This window comes from Aspergillus pseudodeflectus, assembly GCF_044049435.1.
Source record: "Aspergillus pseudodeflectus strain CBS 756.74 chromosome Unknown BJX68scaffold_28, whole genome shotgun sequence".
NCBI lineage: Eukaryota > Fungi > Ascomycota > Eurotiomycetes > Eurotiales > Aspergillaceae > Aspergillus > Aspergillus pseudodeflectus.
The window spans coordinates 383,346-396,637 of NW_027263804.1; the positions used below are offsets into that span (position 1 = coordinate 383,346).

A 13,292-nucleotide genomic window follows, 5' to 3' on the forward strand; every position below is an offset into this window, starting at 1 on the left:
TTGTCAGTACTTGACTACTTGCTTGCATGACGTTGATCCCCGGTTGGCCTAAGCTTTAGATCTTGGCGCGGCAGCGGAGCTTTACCTGGCCGGGGCACGATAACATCTCCGCAACCGCAGGCGCCTGTTCGAACCTCTCCTCAATTTCTCTCCCACCCATGGCGTGAGCCACGTCAAAATGGCTCTGACATCAGTACGAGCATGATGCTGCTTATGTATTTTCTACCAATGCTAACCTATCCTCTATCAGTGGAAAGCGTTCAACTTCTTCGATGTGTCCGCGGTCAGGCTCCCTGAAGACAGCTCCTCCCTCTTCAACGTACGATTCTCGCCCCTCCGCCGTTGGCCAATCTTAACATAAGCTCTAGTCTGAGACTTCCTGTCTATGCTCTGGATCTGCGAACCTTTTCCTTGGCACTACCGACGGCTTCGTCCACACCGTTTCCTCATCCTTTAAGATCGTCCAGTCATTCAAGGCGTCAGATAATGGGTCGGTTACACACATAAGGCAGCTGGAAGGAACGTCGCTTCTCGTGACGATAGCGGAGGACCTCTTGAATGAGCCGGTATTAAAGGTGTGGGCTCTGGATAAACCAGAAAGAAAGACCGGGGCCCCACGCTGCTTGTCTACGACGTCTGTGCAGAATGCGAGGAGAATGTTTCCGGTATGTCACTTCTGACACGGGGGTAATTTGGCGCCGACTGAGAGCATTTCCTTATAGGTATCCGCGTTTGCGACCCTTGGCGATCTGTCCCAAGTAGCAGTCGGCTTCGGGAATGGCTCTGTGGCTATCATTCGCGGCGACTTGATACACGACCGCGGCGCACGGCAACGAATCGTATTCGAGTCAGAGGAACCCGTGACGGGGCTTGAGGTACAGAGTGGGCCGGTGACAACACTCTATATCTCTACCACAAACCGAATACTCGCGCTTGTGATTTCCGGGCGAGGGCAGGGACAGCCGGCACGAGTGCTGGAAGATACAGGCTGTGGTGTTGGATGTATGACCTTGGACAGGGACAATGGCGACGTTCTTGTCGCTCGAGAGGATGCGATTTATACGTATGGTCCCCATGGCCGGGGTCAGAGTTACGCCTTTGAGAGCCCCAAAAGCTCTATCAATGTGTTCCGTGATTATGTCGCGCTGGTTTGCCCTCCCAGAGGTGGCACCACGGCGTCGGGCGCATTGCAAACTCTCGGCCTCGGCAAAGACGAGTTATTTAGCACAACGACTTTCACGCTCCTAGACACCGACCTCAAGTTCATCGCCCATACAGAGTCTCTTGTGACGCCTGTAAGACAGATTTTCAAGGAATGGGGCAATTTATATCTTCTTACCACAGATGGAAAGGTATACATGTTGCATGTTTCTTTGGTGGTTATCGCTAATTCTGCTTAGATTTATCGGTATAGAGAGAAGAGTCTCCAGCAGAAACTCGAAATTCTCTATCAGCGCAATCTTTACATCTTGGCTATCAACCTGGCTCAGAAACTCGGCGTCGATAAATTCCAGCAAAACGCGATCTACCGCAAGTATGGAGATTTCTTATACCAAAAAGGAGACTACGACACAGCTATGCAGCAATACCTTAGAGCTATTGATAATACGGAGCCCTCGCAGGTTATTCGGAAAGTATGTGCTTGTGCGGAATCTCGCGACGTACGTCACGCTAATTCCAGAACAGTACCTCGATACACAGCGGATTCATAACTTAATAGAGTACCTTGAGGAGTTACATGACCACGACCGGGCTTCGGTCGACCACACTACGCTACTTCTCAACTGCTACGCTAAATTAAAAGACACCAAGAAACTGGATGCTTTCATAAAGGCCCCGGGGGAACTCAAGTTTGACCTGGAAACAGCTATTGCCATGTGCCGGCAAGGTGGCTACTATGAGCAAGCTGCTTACCTAGCTACGAAATATGGCGAAAACGACATGGTCGTGGACATTCTGATTGAGGACTCGAAAAAATATGCTGAAGCCCTAGAGTACATCTGGAGGCTGGAACCTGAATTGGTGCGTATACAGCGCCACGCGAAGTTTGGCAGCAACTAACAAATGGCAGGCCTACAGCAATCTCATGAAGTACTCCCGCGTTCTTCTTGCGAATTGCCCTTCAACAACAACTGAGCTTTTCATTGCGTACTACAAAGGAGAATACGAACCACGGACTCAACAAGTTGAATCCCCAACCGAGCCTCAAGCGCAAAGCAACAATCCTTTACAAAATTTGGCGGCTTTCCTTCCATTGCCTTTATTGCATGCTGGCAATGCAAATGTTGAAAGGGTTGAGGCCCAGCCAGCCTTGGAGGAGAGGGAACAACGCATCCCAGATTATCGGGTTCCCAAGCCACGAACGGCGTTCTCCGCATTTGTGGGCCATCCACAAGAGTTTATTACTTTCTTAGAGGCGCTTATCAGCAAGGAGGGTTTCAAACAAGAAGACAAGGTGGATCTCTACACTACATTGTTCGAGATGTATTTGAATGCAGCCGGGCGTCAGAAAGATACTACTGAGAAGGAACAGTGGCAGAGTAAGGCGAAAAAGCTAATTGAGGGAAAAGATGTAAGGACTCAACCCCCTCAGTGTGTGCTATCAAGCGATTGACACTTTCAGATTCCGATATCGACGTCGAGCGTTTTGCTTCTTTCTGACCTTTCCGAATTTCAGGAAGGCTCCACGCTTGTCCGTGAGCAAGCTGGCCTCCGTTCGGATATCTTTCGGTCCTTTACTGCCGCAAAGGACACGCAAGGCGCTATTCGGGCGCTGAAAAAATACGGACCCGAGGAGCCACAACTCTACGTAGATGCCCTGACCTATTTTGCATCAAGTCCAAAGATACTTGCGGAGGCTGGGGACGAACTTGATGCTGTTTTGAAGCGAATATCCGAGGATGGACTAATGTCGCCACTTCAGGTGATTCAAGCGCTCAGCAACAATGCGGTTGTGACCATGGGTAGGGTCAAAAAGTACCTGAGCGACAACATCGAACGAGAACGCAAGGAGATATCTTCTGTAAGTCTCCATACCCAAGGGCTCAATTGGGTGGAGCTTACTGATACCTTTAGAACCGCCGATTAATATCGAGCTATACCACTGAGACCGAGACCAAAATGCAGGAGCTCGAACAACTTGGAACGAAACCTGTTGTGTTCCAGGCACGCCGTTGTATATCATGCAACAGGCCACTTGATCTTCCCACAGTTCATTTCCTCTGCAAACATTCCTTCCATCAACGCTGTCTCAACAAGGTCGATGAAGACGCTGAATGTCCCGTCTGCGCTCCGGAACATTCAACCATCAAGGCTATCCGAAGGAGACAGGTCGAGTCAGCAGACCAACATGATCTCTTCAAGGCGGAGCTTCAAAGGTCCAAGGATCGGTTTGGTATTGTCAGCGAGTTTTTTGGAAGAGGCGTCTTGCGGCCACAGAGCACTATGGAATAGGAAATACCCGCGGCTTGATTCCTTTTTGTATATAAGTTCATTGCTGCCTGAACTTCTGGGCGTTGAGATAAGGATCTTATCAGCACGTGAACACGCGTCGATTTCGCGGCTTGCCTACGGAGTAACGAAAGCTCCGCGTTCGAGACTGGTAACCCCGTAAATGGCGCAGTTTCACCCTCATACTTGACCTTAGAGAGCATATTTACCTCTATTGCTCTCTGGTATCTTGCAATGCTTTTCGACCGTGTGATCCAGGACTCCGACGATGACGAGGAGCCTTCCCCAGAAAAACCGACCCGCGTTTCTATAACAAATCATGTTGGACCCCGCGGTGCAGAGAGTCTCCGAGCTCAGCATGAAGTGGATCATGATTCACATATCGGGGTAAATTTTGACCAATTTCTTCAATCACAGGACGCTCCGCAAACAAACGTATCTCCTGCCCAGCAGCGGAGAGAAGAGAGATGGATACCAGTTGAGGGTCGGACTGGGTCAATGGGTAAGCTTCGGTTTGATCTCTCGATGTCTTGCAATGGATGACGCTGAGTAGACATTACAACTGATTAGAATGACCGCTAATATATTTGGACCTTTTCAGGAACCATGATGGAGATTGGCCTTGCCCAACAACGGCTCTTTGACGATGACCACCAGGTCCAGTACGAGCCCGCCAATTCACCGGCTGAAATTCACGAGTCAGAGTCAAATGCTCCGTATGGAGAGAATGCCAACCAAGAATACATGGCACGTAACCAGGCTTTCTCCACCAAGCGCCCTCCAGAAACGCCGGCACACAACTCAATTCCCCGCGTGGAGATCCACGGCACAGCCCCTAGTGGCGACTGGTCGCAATCGGCACCCTCTTACAATATCTTCGAGTCTTCTAACCAAACCCCATCCAATCAACTGAACCGAGCTGATTTCCTCCGCGACTCGGGTGCCATTACGCAGCCCGAACCTGTGCTGAATTTCGAGCTACGGCGATGGACCTCCATGCAGGGAGCGGCTTCGTCTCCGCATGATACCGAACCGTTCTCATCGGTAATCTCTCCCAAAGCTGCCAGGGTGAAGAGTGATAGCCTTGTGCCGAATACAATCCTGCCGACACCCAGCATCGATGAGCTGGCGCTACCTGCAACCATCCAGATACCGAAGATTGAGAAGAGAGGGCGCAAGAAGAAGCAAGCTCTCCCTCTGAACGATGAAGACGATGAGCTCTTCCATACTGCGCTTCGCGAAGCTACACCAAATAAACCTGAGAAGCGCAAACCGGGTAGACCCTCTAAGAACACAAAGGTCAAGAGCGCGAACCCGGTGCCGGCTGAGCGTTCCGATGTACCGAGCCATCTATCTGGAGATACAACAATCGCCGCTACGCTACAGGCATCGTCTGAAGATTCAGCCACATATGACAACGTCTCTCCTCAGGCCCTACCTGCTTCGCGCTCGGGGGATTTCCAGACCATATCACTCGACGTGAACAGCCTGGAACAGGATATGCAACCGCCTCCAAAACTCGCAAAGGAGCCTGGCAGGAAGAAATTGAAACGCGGCAAGACAACATCGGTTACTCTCACTAAAACATTCGAATCGGACGTTGAAGACGACGTGATCTGGATAGACGAAAGACCCATTGTTCCTACGGGTCGCGAAGACCGACCAAACCCAGAACAAGCTGAAGTAGCCCCAACACCGGCCCCTAAAAAGCGCGGCAGGAAGAGGAAGAAGACAACCGAGCAGCTAGACCAGGAGGCAAAAGCTGGGCCGCAAGCCGACCCCGCGATTTATCTCGAGAAAGCCAGCAACCAGGAAGAGCTAGAAGACACCCACCAGAAGGCCGGGGTTTCAGTTGTTCTCAGCAACAGCACACGGCGGCCTCAAAACCCCGACATCTCAAACCCAGATCCCATCCCCGAAGACGATACCTCCAATAACGAACCCCAAGTCCTCCAACCTTCAACCACTCCGACGAAAGACGTCTCCAATAACGAACTAGCCCAGCCTCCCGAAACACCTTCAATGCCCACCACCGATCCCAAAACACCGTCTGCGAAGGGACCTGGAAAGCATAGCCCTATCTCTTCGACCTGCAAGGTTCCCTATCGGGTTGGGCTGAGCAAGAGAGCGAGGATTGCGCCGCTGTTGAAGATCATCAAGCGGTGAACTCGTGACAGAGTCTTTCTCTACTCCCTCTTTAACACTTTACTTCGTGTGTTAATAATGTGCTACCTGCTGGGTGATCCAGACCTTTGCTTTTGATGCTATTGAGTGATCTGATTTCTGGGGGGCTATGTTTGTTTTCCTTGATACCATGCTGTTCTTCAGGTGTATACTTTACTTTGCTGATGCAACTTTTATATGCAAGTCAAGGTGATGTGGCGCATTTGCTAACTGACACGACTCATGATACATGGCGAAGGAGCAACGGCGTTCACTTAGGACTACATTGTTTTTGTCCTCCCTTTCTTCGCATTAAGATATCGTCACTTCTAGTCATCCAAGCTGATTGAACCTAGGCGAGAGAAAAGCCAACGTTGCCGTCTTTGACACAGAAAGTGCAATAACAATCAGACAAACCATAAAGTTCCCATTTTCTACCTACACGTTGAGCTCATAAGAACTAACGACAGTAACGCAGGCCTAGCACATAACTCATAAGCTTTTGTGAACTGCATAGACGCCGATGACTCAATCGACCGGGGTTCTTCTTTTGCCGCCGGAAAGGCACCTAAACAGAATCCATCGCGAACTAACAGGACTAGAAATCGGGAATAGAATAATGTTGAAGGGGCGGGCAGTGATTGATCACAGCAGTGTCAAGGTGAATAAGAATACAAAAGCAAACATCAAGGAAACATTTCGTGAGGTCGAGGTGGCATCCGACTTGACATACTTCTTGCCAGATGTGATGCTATCGCCGAGCGGATCTGAGCCGACTATCCCAGGTCCGATATGTTGGCTACCGTCGAAGTCGCTCTCGCAGTAACCAGCGTTTGCCTGGCAGCCAGCTCCGCAAAATTCAGTCGAGTTCCCGCAGAAACCTGTTCCACTGCAGCATACACCAAATGCAGATCCAATGCAGGAAACCTTTCCACCACACTTCCCATCAGCTGTGATATTCTCTGGAGCAGGTAGGGGCTTGCCCTTGCGGGGGGCTTTATACTGGTCGTCCCTGCGGTACCAGTTCTCGATGGGATCGCCGAGGCACTCTCCAACAGTCACAGCACGGAATCCATCGGCGGACAGCTTCTTCAGCATATGCTCGGTGAGGTTGTGGACAGTCTGCTCATGTACATCATGGGCGATGACAAGCCAGGATTGGTCCTTGCCCTTGTTTTGATTGAGGTTCTCATCGAATATCTCTTTAGAGCGCTGAATGGTGTTTGGGCTGTCATGGCTGTAGTCTTCGGTATCGATGTCGTAGAGAATGACATGGTACCCGAGATCTCCCATGTCGTTCAAGCAGCCGGTATCCGTGGTGCAGCTCGAATAAGGGGGACGCATGTAGGTGGGGAAATAGTCAAGAATATTCCGAAGTGCCACTTCATTCCACAGAAGCTGAGTTCGACGCTGGACTTGGGAGATCTTGTTGAGGTCCTGATGAGACCAGGTATGACTCGCTACCTGATGTCCGCTGACCACCATTCTCTGGATGAGAGGCGCCCATGGTACATCAGGGCTATCAATCTGACCTTTGCCATTGTTGTTCCCGGTGACGAAGAAGGTGACTTTCGCTCCGTATTTATCCAAGAGGTCGAGAAGGTCGCCGGTGTACTGGTTGGGACCATCATCGTAGGTCAAAGCAACGGTTCCGGGGGTAGTGCAATGGCGAATCTCGGCTGGACCGTACAGAGCGCTCCCAAGCTTGGGGCGAGCAATCCCCTCCGTTGACGGGCCTCCTGGGGTGGCGTGTGCATCGCAATGGCCATAGTCGATCTGACAGTCTGGAGAACGACAGTGACTCGTTGTGTTTCCACAGTATCCTGCGGATGGTTAGTCCTGCAGTTCAGAACGAGGAAGGATCTAGCACAAATACCTGCTGTAGAGCAGCAATTGCCGTTGGAGCAGCGACCAAAGCCTGAACCACATCTCGCACCGCCAAAGTCACGATCCAGTAGATTCTGGGAAATGCCAGGACCCTGAAGCTTGTGGACGACGTTGGTTGTATCGTACTCTGGATGAAGGTTGATGATGTTGCGCCCGAAGACACCAATCGAAAGCTGTAGACTCGAAGCAACCAAAAGATAACGCACGAACATCTTGAGAGCTCTATGGTCTGGTAAAGGTTTTGGCAGAAATGATATAAGATATGAGATGAATCCGTAATGTGTACACCGGAGGTAGGACAAAGAAGGATGATGGGGAGGGAAGAGAACAGAGGAGCTCCGACATGGCTGGGAGCTTTCCTATGGCCCCAAAGGAAAGAACGATGAGTACCTAGGTAGCTTGCTGCGAAAGGCAATCGCGGCTGTGACGGCTTGATGTTTGGCACCCACGGCCGAGGGACGACAACCGGCGGAAGAGTGCAATGCTACCTGACAACCTCCGCGTGGCGCCTCGAACTATGCCCAGTGGGATACAGAGCAGTCCCATTAAAGCTCAAAGCCTTCTTCGCAAAAATTACTTCAAGAGATCATTGAGCATCAGTGCTTGGGAATAGATTCCACGATTTGCTATTCTATCATAAGCGCGCCCAGCGTGATGAGATAGATCTAGACAAAATAATTCGAATTACATCGGATCCCGCCTTCCGTAGACTTTTTCGAGCTGGATCACTTTCTAGTGATAGCTGGATCCTAGGCGGCTAGGAGCGTCGAGCGCGTGGTATTAACTCCTAGCGTGCACATTAGTCATGAGGGGGGACCATATAAGGACAAGGGATTTGGGCTTACTTCTAAACCCTCTTCACCCACGGCCGAAAAGATGAAAGGCGCGAGGATAGGAAGATGAGGGCCGAGTTTGGCCGGAACCGTTCTTGCTAAGCTTCCAACGGTAGCAACCAAGTGTCGACGATGAACGGTGCTAAGCTGGGGAGATTTGAACCGCTCTACAAGTTCGGAGACGAACGTGGCGAGCTGACTGTCCGAGAAGTGAAGAATCAGGGCAGAGATAGCAGCCAATGCCCGTTTCGTGACCACAGTACCAGCTGTATCGTTATCAATAATGGACATTACTGCCTTTTCGAGCGCCGTCAACTCCTCTTCTTTCAAAAGTGTGCCAAAACACGAGGCCACTTGGACCACAACGTCAATAGCATCACTGCTAAAACCTTTCGCGGGATCTTTATCCAGCATTCCTTTTGTGACTGAGCCTCTCCGTTGCGAGGTCGAGGGGCCGGGACCGATCAGGCGTGGGATCAGAACGGTTGAAACAGCAGAGTACGCCATGTTGACATCAGATTCCGGTACTTGGCCACGCTGAGGCCGTGGGAGAGCTGTGACTATGACTCGTAAAGCGGTATTTGGGACCGATGTGTCGATCGTCTGGGAAGTAGTGAGGTTTGACAGTTTCTCTAGGAGCAATCGAAGGCTGTCGAGAGGCAATCGGACAACAAGAGGACCGAGGCTGAGACGGAAGTTCTACCGTTAGCTGGGAAATGCGCATTGGATCTGACGCCCTCACCATTTTAAGGCTTGATTCTGGACGTCACCATGCTGGTCATCCAGAGCCTTTAGTAGGCCTTCGGCGAGTTTGGTCGATAGGTATTGATCATGTGGCAGGAAGTTGGTGTTAGGACCGCTGAGAACTCCATATAAGTCATTCAAAGACATGTATCTCATATCTGGATCGGCATCGTCCAGCTTCGATAGCAGGTTATTGATATTTTGCTGTACTGCTTGTCGGTCCGCCATCTCGAAGGTAACCCCGCTCAGGTCAAGTGTACAACGGTTGAAGGTGGGATGGTGGAAAGAGAAGAGAGTGAGCTTGAGAAAAGCTTGTCGTATATCCTGTTTTCAAGAGACGGGTTCTGAGGCCGAAGAAGCTTTGAAAGAAGGAAAAAGAAGGAAGATTCGCGTGTTGTTGTCGAAGAGACGCTGAACAGCTCCGAGCGGGACGATGTGAATGGCTGCCTGAGGCGGAAGCTGAGCTCCTACGGGACGCCATTAGGTCCAATTAGGTACAGAGGAGCTTGCTGCCCTGTATAGATCATAGTGGGTCAATGTAAGTCATTTAGTATTAGCTTGGATCGATCGATCAATCCCAAAACACTTATGCTGCTTCCTGTATATCGCTTATCCGCTCGCGTCATTACCAAGGACTGGTCAGTCTCTGACTACTTGACGATAGCCAAGACCTAAAGTCATACTCCTAGGGATTTCCCCGCATTATTGTGTGACGCAAGGGATCCATGCAGGCTAGAGAAGTAGGGGCATGAGCGCCTCCTCCTTTCCAATTGTCTCTCATCTCTCGTGTTTCTCGTCAATAAACGAGTGTTCCACTGCAGTTTACGCTTCCTCCATCATAAACACATCAGCCGCATCTCAATTCTTTCGCAAGTCTCTACAGCATACTATCGCCATGCTCCTAGCACGTCCTACTTTGATGCGCACATCTGCCAGAAGCGTCGCAAGCCTCGGCAGGAACCCCTCGCAGCAATTCGCACGACGGACCTATGCTGCTTCTCACGAGGTGAAGAAGAGCAGCGATTTGCCCTGGTCAGTCCCACTTCAGTTTACGCTTGGGTGTTGCGCAACACGTAGCTAATATTAATTTGGCATAGGGCCATCACATCCATCGGCGTGTCGATACCCGCGATATATTATATCTATCAGACTGGCCAGAAGGAGAAGGGACATCACGAGCACAAGGCAGATGAGCATTGAGCAACAGCGCAAGGGAATGTTTGTACTGTTGTCTTGTCATATGCGGTCGTGGACTGGAAGAATGTGTTCTGAGCGTACTGTGAAGTTACTGTCTTGCACAAGAAGATGGGGAGAATCATTAGAAACTAGTATCTCTCCGACTCAAGGTCAGTGCGGGCTTTGCATTAACATTAGTATTAAGAACAGTGAACTGTAGCTACTCCACCATAACTACTTCTTCATGAATCATCGCTATATCCATTCAAATATGTCTTCAAGGCGAGACAAACCAAAGGTGGTACAAGGAAGAATAATGTGTGTGTGCGCAGAGACACGAAGCGTCGTGAGCACATGCAATAAACTCTAAATAGAAAAACGTTTCATGTAGTGGCTGTGGGACGGCCACTATATGAGAGGAAATGAAGTATTCCTTTCTCGTTGCACGGGAAAATGATCCGAGGTGTAGCGAGGATAATCTAGACAAAATGCCTAGGGAAATGCCAATTCAAGGCCCGTTGCTTGGGTGGGGAAGTCGGATTTTACCGCTTGACCGGTTGTCCGTTGACCATAACTTGGGGCGCTCGCTTCTCCACGTTGGCAGCGCGTGCTGTCAGGGATGATGGCTCGGTGCCTGTGGCGAGGGTGGCAGCGCTGTTAATTGACTGGGCGATCTCTTCTTCCTCCTCTTCGTCCTCATCCTCGCTCCTCTCGTCTTTCTTGATGTTGCTAAAGAGGTAGGTCTTCAAGATACGAAGGATCAAGAACAACCAGAAGAGGTTCACAGCTTGAAGACTCGCGAGTAAGGCGAAGGTGATGTACTGACTGATCCAACACTTATACTGCTGGGTTTCCCAATTCAGCTCGAACGGTCCGACAGTCCGGAACTCCGTAAGGACAGCCCAGAGGAACTTGAGGTTCAAGACATGTCGAAGATAAATCCAGGCGAACACGAAGAACCCAAAGTATGGCGCAGTAATATAAGCGTCAAGATAGTTTAAGGTTTTGGATGTCTTTTGCGTGGCTAGTTAGATACGGGGTTTTCGAGAGACCGAGAGACCGAGTGAACTTACAGCCAAAAAGAAGTCTGAGACATCGTGAGTAATGTAGACTGCGAGGCCAATATAGGTAAAGTGGAATCGATAGCTCAGGCCGATGAGAGCCAGGGTAATAATGTGATGACCCACGAGCTCCTTGAAATCCTTGCGCGGCTTCTCCAGCTGCAAGAGAAGAACAATGGCTTGCTGCGCCCAGTAACTAGCCTGAAGCAAGTAATAGGACTTGAACAAAGCGTCGTGCTCCCGATGCGGGAATCCTTCAAACATAGCAGTAGTGTTGAAATACCAGATGTTTGTGCGGCTCATGACATAGAGGCCAAACGGTCCGAAGATTGCGAAATAGATAGCCGTATAAACCTGCTCCATGAACCTGGCAGTTTTTCCCTTTCCACGAATTCCACAGTAGACAGCCAGTGGGCGAATCATGCGCTGCATCAAGAACTCTCGAGTGAAAGAGAGCACGATCGTGTAGAACGAGACAAACGCGATATCCTTTTTGCCCTTTCCATACATAACCGGATCACCAGGAGTCTTGGAGGGTTGAGGGTAGGATAGGAAGATGGCGTAATGCAACGGGTTCGATTCAGTTGGATTAACGGCATATGCTGCGAGAAGGACGACTAAGATCAGGAGGGGGAGAAGCCATGTGTGCTTCAAGCATTTGTCCTTGAAACGGCGAATGTAGGAGCGGCTTCTGCGACGCTTCTGGTGCGACTTTGACGATTTGTCTGTGGTAGCTTGGGCTACCTGAGGAGAAGAGTGAGCAGAAGAACCGGAGGGGAATGGTGCACAACGACCGCAGACTCCCTACCTTGTCCCATTTCGGTGGCTCGCCATCAATCGGGCTGACTTCGTTCATCGTGGACATCGCAGGTGCGCTAGTGTCACCGCGAATGTCAGCTCCGAGATTGCTGGACTTTCGTGTGCGGACCATGATATCGCCGTCCCAAATCGGTCTAATTCAATGATTCAAGTTCAACAGGCACGGCTGTTTGCTTGCTCCCGAGACCTTCGTAAACAACCACGTGTCGTGACAACCTTGGAAGAGGCAGGGCCCGAGGCCGAAGTACAATTGCAATTGGAAACTGCTCTAGGACGCGAGCGAGAAAGAAAGAAGAAGAAGAAGGCAAGGACGAAAAGGTTACTGAAGAATAGACAGTGAAGAAAAGAAGAACGAGGAGAAGAAATAGAAGAGCGCTTCGCGAGTTGTACAGTCCCGTGTGGTGCTGACGGCTGACATCGAATAATGGAGACAGAAAATCCAGGGGTTCTTTTTTTTCGCGCTGGATCACGTTTCATCCAATTTTCGTTCTCAGGACCTTTCAATGTCCAACTCCACTGTTCCTTCACCCCCATAACCATCTTTCTTCCTTGGCCACTCACAGCCGTTAAACTCATCTAGATCGTCACGGATTTTGAGCTATCGGACGCGCTATTCTCGAAGGACGCTGGCTTGGTGGACGGGGCCAAAGCAGTCAACAGACAACCCACGGAACATCGATTATGCGAGAGAGATGAGTGCTTGACTAATTTGACCGGACCCTTGTATTTGGCCGAGCCCGAGCAGCAGAGTGGTCTTTACCCTGTGCGAGCGATCCGTCAGCTTGAAAGGTCTCCGCTGAGGTCCATTGGAAACGAATACGATGTGTTTGTTGTTGTGGGCACCGCTTCAAGGCGATCAGAGCGGATGAACTTACCCCCGAAGCTTGATTCTGCACGCTAAATAACCCTATACTCTGACAAGGTCTCGACTCAAACGCATCGAAGACATCTGTTTGCTCGAAGATGAAGGACTCATAAGTTTCCCTCCTCTGGAGATGACACATTTAAGCGTGCTACGATACGCAGAAGGCTGACAGGCTTTGATATGGCAATCTGACGAAGTCTCAACATGTCGTCGGTGAATATGGCTATCGACCTCCAAACATATCAATATAGTATGGCACTCAATCAGCTAGTCCGAACTCGATCTCGTTAGCAC

The 13,292-nt window shown here is 50.3% G+C and overlaps 6 protein-coding genes across 6 annotated transcripts; 3 read left to right on the top strand and 3 right to left on the bottom strand.

The window, feature by feature from the left end:
* The first annotated feature begins 84 nt into the window (after positions 1 to 84).
* Positions 85 to 3,721, top strand: BJX68DRAFT_110335 (tethering complex subunit PEP5). The gene is made up of 9 exons (XM_071035911.1): positions 85 to 193; positions 251 to 319; positions 369 to 665; positions 723 to 1,352; positions 1,401 to 1,634; positions 1,687 to 2,022; positions 2,072 to 2,572; positions 2,624 to 3,022; positions 3,076 to 3,721. Exons 1-9 carry the CDS (start codon positions 179 to 181, stop codon positions 3,451 to 3,453), a joined length of 2,859 nt encoding a protein of 952 aa, XP_070897903.1. The 5' UTR covers positions 85 to 178; the 3' UTR covers positions 3,454 to 3,721.
* Positions 3,570 to 5,888, top strand: BJX68DRAFT_110405 (uncharacterized protein). The gene is made up of 2 exons (XM_071035912.1): positions 3,570 to 3,952; positions 4,052 to 5,888. The coding sequence occupies exons 1-2, from the start codon at positions 3,685 to 3,687 to the stop codon at positions 5,614 to 5,616; spliced, it is 1,833 nt and encodes a 610-aa protein (XP_070897904.1). The 5' UTR covers positions 3,570 to 3,684; the 3' UTR covers positions 5,617 to 5,888.
* Positions 5,889 to 6,258: 370 nt separating this feature from the next.
* BJX68DRAFT_268113 (chitin deacetylase CDA6) lies at positions 6,259 to 7,712 on the bottom strand (the record flags this gene model as incomplete). The annotated part of the gene is made up of 2 exons (XM_071045991.1): positions 6,259 to 7,436; positions 7,490 to 7,712. 2 exons carry the CDS (start codon positions 7,710 to 7,712, stop codon positions 6,259 to 6,261), a joined length of 1,401 nt encoding a protein of 466 aa, XP_070897905.1.
* A 76-nt stretch (positions 7,713 to 7,788) lies between these two features.
* On the bottom strand, positions 7,789 to 9,494 carry BJX68DRAFT_239658 (uncharacterized protein). Its single transcript, XM_071040571.1, has 3 exons — positions 9,076 to 9,494; positions 8,346 to 9,018; positions 7,789 to 8,287 (listed from the first exon to the last, which is right to left on the bottom strand). The coding sequence occupies exons 1-3, from the start codon at positions 9,303 to 9,305 to the stop codon at positions 8,258 to 8,260; spliced, it is 933 nt and encodes a 310-aa protein (XP_070897906.1). The 5' UTR covers positions 9,306 to 9,494; the 3' UTR covers positions 7,789 to 8,257.
* Positions 9,495 to 9,972: 478 nt separating this feature from the next.
* On the top strand, positions 9,973 to 10,277 carry BJX68DRAFT_268115 (uncharacterized protein; the record flags this gene model as incomplete). The annotated part of the gene is made up of 2 exons (XM_071045992.1): positions 9,973 to 10,109; positions 10,175 to 10,277. 2 exons carry the CDS (start codon positions 9,973 to 9,975, stop codon positions 10,275 to 10,277), a joined length of 240 nt encoding a protein of 79 aa, XP_070897907.1.
* Positions 10,278 to 10,634: 357 nt separating this feature from the next.
* Positions 10,635 to 12,401, bottom strand: BJX68DRAFT_110453 (TLC domain-containing protein). The gene is made up of 3 exons (XM_071035914.1): positions 12,123 to 12,401; positions 11,327 to 12,058; positions 10,635 to 11,266 (listed from the first exon to the last, which is right to left on the bottom strand). Exons 1-3 carry the CDS (start codon positions 12,243 to 12,245, stop codon positions 10,796 to 10,798), a joined length of 1,326 nt encoding a protein of 441 aa, XP_070897908.1. The 5' UTR covers positions 12,246 to 12,401; the 3' UTR covers positions 10,635 to 10,795.
* Positions 12,402 to 13,292: the final 891 nt, after the last annotated feature.

What these genes read in the sequence shown, in the direction of transcription:
- BJX68DRAFT_110335 (XM_071035911.1), top strand. An exon ending in ACAGCTCCTCCCTCTTCAAC is followed by an intron (nt 320 to 368) that starts GTACGATTCTCG and finishes CATAAGCTCTAG; the next exon opens with TCTGAGACTTCCTGTCTATG. An exon ending in AGCTAATTGAGGGAAAAGAT is followed by an intron (nt 2,573 to 2,623) that starts GTAAGGACTCAA and finishes TGACACTTTCAG; the next exon opens with ATTCCGATATCGACGTCGAG.
- BJX68DRAFT_239658 (XM_071040571.1), bottom strand. Translation starts at nt 9,305, where the DNA reads ATGGCGGACCGACAAGCAGTACAGCAAAATATCAATAACCTGCTATCG. An exon ending in CAGAATCAAGCCTTAAAATG is followed by an intron (nt 9,019 to 9,075) that starts GTGAGGGCGTCA and finishes CTTCCGTCTCAG; the next exon opens with CCTCGGTCCTCTTGTTGTCC. An exon ending in TGGGTGAAGAGGGTTTAGAA is followed by an intron (nt 8,288 to 8,345) that starts GTAAGCCCAAAT and finishes TGTGCACGCTAG; the next exon opens with GAGTTAATACCACGCGCTCG.
- BJX68DRAFT_110405 (XM_071035912.1), top strand. Translation starts at nt 3,685, where the DNA reads ATGCTTTTCGACCGTGTGATCCAGGACTCCGACGATGACGAGGAGCCT. An exon ending in GGGTCGGACTGGGTCAATGG is followed by an intron (nt 3,953 to 4,051) that starts GTAAGCTTCGGT and finishes GGACCTTTTCAG; the next exon opens with GAACCATGATGGAGATTGGC.
- BJX68DRAFT_110453 (XM_071035914.1), bottom strand. Translation starts at nt 12,245, where the DNA reads ATGGTCCGCACACGAAAGTCCAGCAATCTCGGAGCTGACATTCGCGGT. An exon ending in AGCCACCGAAATGGGACAAG is followed by an intron (nt 12,059 to 12,122) that starts GTAGGGAGTCTG and finishes TCTTCTCCTCAG; the next exon opens with GTAGCCCAAGCTACCACAGA. An exon ending in TCTCAGACTTCTTTTTGGCT is followed by an intron (nt 11,267 to 11,326) that starts GTAAGTTCACTC and finishes GCCACGCAAAAG; the next exon opens with ACATCCAAAACCTTAAACTA.